General features: G+C 42.7%; 1 protein-coding gene across 6 annotated transcripts in view; it reads right to left on the bottom strand.

Moving 5' to 3' along the window:
• Positions 1–7,500, bottom strand: part of LOC105908440 (LIM domain-binding protein 2) — a 32,932-nt gene that overhangs the window by 8,564 nt on the left and 16,868 nt on the right. For all 6 annotated transcript variants that reach the window (XM_031559811.2, XM_031559813.2, XM_031559816.2 and 3 more), the window contains exons 3-4: positions 4,286–4,458; positions 902–1,024 (exon numbers count right to left, since the gene is read on the bottom strand). In XM_031559811.2, coding sequence (XP_031415671.1) covers positions 902–1,024; positions 4,286–4,458 — 296 coding nt within the window. The remainder of the gene's footprint in view (positions 1–901; positions 1,025–4,285; positions 4,459–7,500) is intronic.

Genomic DNA, 7,500 nt, shown 5'->3' with positions numbered 1-7,500 from the left:
CACACACACACACACACACACACACACACACACACACACACACACACACACAACATCAACATACACACACACACCAACACACACCAACACCCACACACACATACACACACGCACACACACACACACACACACACACACACACACACACACACACACACACACACACACACACACACACACACACACACACACACACACACACACGTGTATACACACTCATGCAAATAGACATGCTCACACACCAACACACATATGTGTGTGCTCACACACTCACACACACAAACAGAAATACACATTCATTTAATGATGTTGCGTATGGGCAAGGGTTAGTGTGCGTCAGCGTGTCTGTGTGTGTGGATGTGTATTCGGGTAGGCGTGGGCGCTTTGTATCCTGTTAACACAGCATATAACGAGCGCGCTCCATTACAGGATTAAAAGCATACGGCAACACCCCCATTCCCTGGGGTCAAGGTTCAGAGGGCAGTACCAGCTATTTCGAGTTGACCTCCATCTGTAAAAGTGTTTAGAGCTATAACCACTGTGGCAGAGAGCAGGGAAAGCTATTTATCTGTTCAGGTATCCCCTCTGAAACTACAATTCACCACACTATACGTTCAGAGGATCCTTTGCCACTTGGATCAGTGGCCACACCCGTTGTAGCATGAAGCGCTTTTTCTCAATTTTTGTATTCTGCTTTCTCTAATGGCCAAAACAATGTTGTTTTGACAACCCCCTCCTTTACACAAACATAAACAGACTCTTCCTCTCTCTTTCTCTTTCTCTCTCTCTCACACACACACACACAACACACAACCATTGTGAACAACATGGATTCTCCCAGCATGGCCTCTGGTGTGGCGAGCTGGAGGAGCGGAGAAGGAGCTGCGATCTCCAGACTCACGTGAACAGCCAGGATGCTGCGTGGGATGAGCTCCCTGTACTGCCTGATGGTGAAGTGCCACGTCTTAATCCTCATCAGGTCGTCAAAGGCGAACTCCAGGATCAGCCGGCCCTCAGTGCACACCTGGGCAACAGCAGAGTTTAGGGGCAGAACGGATGAGAGAGACATTCACAGCCATTACAGTAAAATACTGTGCCACAGTTGAGTTGTTACCACCTCAGTTCACAGCAAGCCAAGTCCAGAGCTGATTGATAAGGCACAGTGGTCCTACATGGACAGGAAATTGAGTCCTCTTAAATGGCCTTTATGTAATGTTTCTAAGAAAGGTACTCACACGTACAGCAGGGAAAGTGGCTCAGACACGAGGGCTGAATTTACCTGTTTGGCAGGATGAGGTATAACTGTAATAGACTTGAAGTCTACTGAGGACTTATTCAATAGTTTAATATTTGATCACTGAAAGAACTGCCCTATTACTGCTTATAAAGCAAAAAAAAAATATATACATTTATATATTAATTTCTTTGTTTGTTTATAAAATACTCTTCTGCTTAAGACGGCTTGTACTTGTGTTTGGCCTTGGTATCTCAAATAAATAATAAATAAACTGAAATAAAACATTTAAAGAACATAATTCTTTCAATATATTAATATTTCTATGCCCACTCAAAATCAAATTAGTCTGTCCAGAGCTTGTTTGTCTCCGAGAATGAAAAAGTAAATGTTGAAGAGCCGTAGTTTCCCAATTAAGCTGTTATTTTCTGTTTGCGAGGAATTCTCGTTCTGGTACTCTGAGCTCCGACATTCTGTTGCCAGGGCAACCGAGAGCAGCTGATTAGTTGGCATGGCAACCAGAGGGATGTAATCCCAGCAGACACACTCTAATCAATGCCCCCAGTACCACCACGCACACATACTCACGTGGGCTCCCTACAAAACATTGAAACACACACACACACACACACACTCGTCCTTGCACTCTTTCTTTACTGTCCTGAATTAATCAGGTAAGCCCCTTCAGGGCACTGAAGTGGTTAACCACTAAACTGCAGGATCCATAATAATTCTATTAAGTTTTCACATTTACATAAATATCTTTCTCAATATGTCACCTGATCATTCAAGCCAAACCTCAGTGCTCAACCGATTACCACTCAAATTAATATCTATGTTCAGTTTTATAAGTTGTTGAAGATTTTATCTCTGTAGTATGGTTTGGCATTCTGCTTGTTAAGAGTCAAATTACATATGTAGTGTACTGGCCAGTATTAGGCATTCGGTAATGTGTGCTATATGTTTATACGATATTGCTGAATTACGATCTAGTTTAGTACTGAGTTCTGTTGAATTACGTGCTAGTATAGTTTCATGTGGTTCTGTTGAATTATGTGCTAGTATAGTTACATGTGGTTCTGTTGAATTATGTGCTAGTATAGTTCCACGTGGTTCTGTTGAATTATGTGCTAGTATAGTTCCACGTGGTTCTGTTGAATTGGAAGTAATGAGGTGTGCATGTTGGTTCTTATTTGGTCAATATTTTGTCATTATTTAGCTTGTCATACGTATTGCTGTGTGTGGATAAGTCATATTTGGGTTGTTATTTTTCCTGTTTAAAATGTACTGTGTTTTATGTGTTCATGTTGAATAACTGGCTATCTTAGTTTTTATGTGGGTAAGTATATTCCTGTCAAGTATGGTTGTATATGGTCCTGTTGAATTATTATCTAGTACTGTTTTACATGGTTGTGGTAAATTACGAACTAGTATGACTTTACATGGTTGTGTTGAATTACTAGCTCTTTGGTTTTATAAGGTCATGTTAAAGTTTCATGTGTAATGTGAAACAGAATGTTCTTGTAGAGCCCACTTAGTCACAGTATATTGGTTGGGCTTGCCAAGGTATTAGTCTAAAATGGTAAGGTACTGAATGTAAGATTCTCTGGGTAAAGAGAAAGGTTCACTAGATTCTCTTCTCCTACAGAAAACCAGACGTGTGTAAAACTAAAATATGTCAAATTCAGCCCGATCTTTATACACGGCTGCATGTCAAAGTGAAATCTTTTATTCTTATATACGGAAAATGTGAAAATAATTTCTGCACTCAGTCTCTGCCCATGCACAGAGCTAAGAGGAGAAAACAGGAGGAAATAAAGAGAGGCAGCAGAAATGGGGAAAAGAATGAGACAGAGAGCTGGAAAAACACTAAGAGATGTAAGAGGACGAGGCAGAGAGAGAGAGAGAGAGAGAGAGAGAGGGGTGCGGGTGGGGGTGGGGGAGCAGAGGGAGATGGGGGTGATTCCTCTTTTTTGTTTTGTGTGCTGTGCAGCCCTGCATCCACAATTAGGAATAAATTAGAGCTTGGTGCAGGGGAGAAGAGAGAACATCTCAGCCTGCAGCAGAAAGAGTGTTCTCTCTCTCTCTCTCTCTCTCTCTCTCGCTCTTCTTATCTCCCTTTTTCTAAATTTCTCTCACCGGCTTTCTCCACTCAATCTGAATCTATATGTCCCCTGAATTCCTTTTTCACTCCACTTACAATTTTTCATCCATATTCTCTCTCTCAGTTTTTTTTTTTTTTAAACTCAGCTATGCAAAAAATACTAATTATGAATTTCTCCGTATTCTCAATCTATAAGAAATGTGCAATGGGTTTTAGTGTTCTTAACTGATGGAAAAAAATATTTCAAGGAGTTGGAGACTGACAGCATTATCACATCAGCACATTGCTCTACCTGGACTTTACAGAAAACAATGGACTTCTTGCAAGGAGAAGGAAAAACATTCTGAGGCTTATACTCAGCACGCTTTGTCTGAACTAATTAGTTGTATCTCTGTCATTACTTTGACAACATTTGAGATGACTAGTATATATCAATATTAAATATCAATCAATTTATTATCATATCTAGAATATCCTTCTTAGTGGCGATACTTGTCAGTATAAGTGCTATTTTACTTATTCAAATACAATTGTAATAACCACAGCTGTGATTATTGTAAAATGGTCCTGAAGTGTAGCATAAGCATAATATTGTCTAATATAACAGTACTTTCAACATATCAGAGTTAAGTAGAAGTAAATGACTGACTGATTTAATGAGGTGAGAATCATCAGGGCCAGAATGATTTGATTTAATAATGATTCTTGATTTGATCATGATCATGACAGGATCCCAGTTCTATATGTGCAATGTGTTGTGACATACTGACAGGGGTACTTATTTGTGTTACTTTATATGAAAACATAAAACATAAAGCTGTGTGTCCCAAAATTCTTTCTATAGAGCTTGAATGGTGCGTTCATGAAGCAGAGAACTGAATGTATAGATGCTTTACATTGTTGGCCTGAGTTGGGGCGCCCTCTCTAGCATTATGAGCTCAAGGTACCTTGGTGAACATGGGCTTGCCATGTTGCGTGATCATGCTGCACTGGTCACAGTCCAGAGTGATGGTGGAGCTATGGAAGGACTCCTTGGAGTGTTTCAGCACAAAGTAGAGCTCGGTCACTCCTCCTTCAAATACTGTGCTGAAGTAACGGGGGATCAGAGTCCGGCCAATCGCTGGGGAGCGAGGAGAAAAGAGAGAGAGAGGGAGAGAGAGAGAGAGAGATAGAGAGAGAGAGAGAGAGAGAGAGAGAGAGAGAGTTCACAAAAGATGTGATGTAACGGTATTTCTTTTAAAAATGAAATAGAAAAAAGGAAGCTGGACATAACTGAACTTTGAGCATCTAATTGTTTTCCCCTTTTGACCCCATTAATGGGTGTGTAGATTGATAATTGCAGCAATGAGGGCTAGGCTAACACACACATACACACACACACACACACACACACGCACACACGCACACAAACACACAGTATAGTCCAGACCTATAACAAAACATTGTACTAACTCTGCTCTGAGGCGAAGCCACTCAGACCCACTGATCACTACCACTCCCTTCTGTTCAAACAAAAAAAAGATGATCTGTGTTTGTTGTGCTCTGTCTGTATAACCCTACTGATACTGATTCCGGAGCAGGCATAAAATCACAAACATCTGATCTGACTACGGAGAGCATAATACCAACAGAGCGGTTTGGGTTAGGCCTCCTGAGGGATCTTCGGATCATTTGTGATGATGGGTTTCTGAGGTAATGTGAACGCAACTGGCAAGAGCCGAGTTTTTGCTTGGTTAGGAGCAAAGTGTGGTTTGGATCTGTTGGCAACAAGCCAGGGAGAATACAGATGTTTAGAACTGCCTAGGAGCCTCCTTCTGATGCACATTACAGTGCCAAATATCAATTTAAATGATGTTATTTTCATGACCGATCTCCTTTATGAGGGCAGTTGCACACTGTAGTGAGATATAACAAAAACTTGAATGGCTAAGGATGAGCAAGTATTGGCCTGGCAACAGACTACTGATTGTGCGGTTTTTGTTTACTGGTAAGTGTGTGTGTGTGTGTGTGTGTGTGTGTGTGTGTGTGTGTGTGTGGGTCTGTATGTGTATGTGTGTGTGCTGTTGTTGCTGTTGTTGCTGTTGTTGTGATTGTCCAAGAGCAGACGGAAGTTATCCAGTTATCCAGTAATGGTGGCTGAAGTCGCTTGGGCAGCTTGGACTACACAGAGCCAAAAGCATAGAAATTGGCTTTTGTGTGTGTGTGTGTGTGTGTGTGTGTGTGTGTGTGTGTGTGTGTGTGTGTGTGTGTGCAGAGTGTCTCTTGTGAATCAGAAACAAACAGGCAGAAGCTGAGTGGAGCCTGCAGGCATTAAGCCCAACAGAGATACAGTCTCTCTCTTACCCCCCCCCCCCCCCCCTCTCTCTCTCTCTCCCCCCACTCAGTCACACACACACCAATGAGAAGTCTCTGTTTGTTTAAACAGACAGGACGCGCCTCAGGTCCAGCACCCTCCAGTGCTGCTGTTATGTGTCCTGTTCTGATTAGCGGACCCATGCGGAACAGAGATGGGAGCCGATAGGGGCCTCAGCCACAGCTCTGCCGCCTTTTGAAGTTTTCATCTCAACACCAAATACACCAAGCACTCCCTGTAGCTGTCAATCAAACTTCTGTCCAGAGTTCTAAATGACTCAGAAATTCAGTAGGCAAATTAAAACACAAAACACATACATATACACAAACACAAACGCACGCACAAACATAAACAAACATTTGAACAACACTCACATACATCCTCTCTGTCACACATACACAAACACACAAACACACACACACAGACACACTCCAAAATACTTAGGGAATGACAAAGGGGTCTGTCCAAAGGGGACTCATACACACAGACAATTCACTCTCATTGGGCATGTCTGATTTCTCATTTTTAAGCGCCATGCATGATCTGGCTCCACTTCAGAAGGTGCAGCCCCTGAGAGCAGATTAGTCAATGGCTTGTTTTTAGTAAACATGGCTGAACAACATATGCCTCTCCAAAAACATGGGTCCAAACATGCAATTTACAAATAATTAACATCCCCTTAATTAGCCACATTCATTTATGCCACTTTAGGCAGAGAGTTTCCCGCCGAGCCCAGGCAGGTGGAGCAGTGCCAGAGGTCTGAGCCAAAAGAAGGGGAAGAGAAAGCGGGAGAGAGAGAAAAAAAAAGAGAGAGAGAGCGAGAGAGAGGGGAGAACTGGGACAGAGAGATAGATGAAGAAAGAGAGCGACAGAGAGGGAGGTAGGGAGGGAGGGAGGGAGGGAGGAAGAGGGAAGGAGAAAAATGCTGATGGGGAAAGGAATATGGCAAAAAGAGTGACAGCAAGAGGGGGGAAAGAGAGAGAGAGAGGGAAAGAGATTGAACGACATGGGGAAGGAGGAGATAGTTAGTGAGAGAAACTGACAGAATATCAGGAGTAGAAACCATAAAAGCGACAGTCATTTTAACATTCCCTGACAACCTAGACTTTAGGTGAGAAATATCCTGAACAACACACCTTTGTATGCTATGCAAAATGCTCTCTCTCAATCCATTCCTCTCTTTCGGACACAAGCACATCCAAACACACTCTCAGACACGAACAGAAACTCACAGAACATTTTGGGCAGAGCCATTTTCTCCTGATCGGAGGAGTATGCCACATGTTCCACAGCACTCTACCATTATATCCTTTTGTATCCTTCCCTACCCAGTTACCTGCTGTTGCAGTAAGTGCATTGTGACTCAGTGTTTACAGACAGGATCTCAGGGTTGATACTCAGACACAGTCTCAGAAGGACTTCTCTCAGTCTACCTGTCCACACATAAACCAGCTGAGCTCACGCAAGTATTGACACACACACACAAACACACACACACACACACACACACACACACACACACAAATACAACACACACACACACACACACACACACACCATATACACAAAGACGTACAGTACACAAACACACACACATACAGTTAGAGTCCTATAACAATCTTCTCGAGACGATACCACTCAGACCCACTGATCACTACCACTGCCTTCTGTTAGTAGTGCTCCGTCCGTATAACCCTACCGATATGCATGGATGTCTGAAACACACAAACACAGGTTCATTCCCACACTCGCTCTCCCTCTTTCTCTCTGCTCTCCGGTGGCATAATGAGGACCCCAGCCCTCCTCTGT

This window comes from Clupea harengus, chromosome 22, assembly GCF_900700415.2.
Source record: "Clupea harengus chromosome 22, Ch_v2.0.2, whole genome shotgun sequence".
Classification (NCBI taxonomy): Eukaryota; Metazoa; Chordata; class Actinopteri; order Clupeiformes; family Clupeidae; genus Clupea; species Clupea harengus.
Note: the sequence above shows the minus strand (reverse complement) of the source record. Positions and strands in the feature narration are given on the sequence as shown.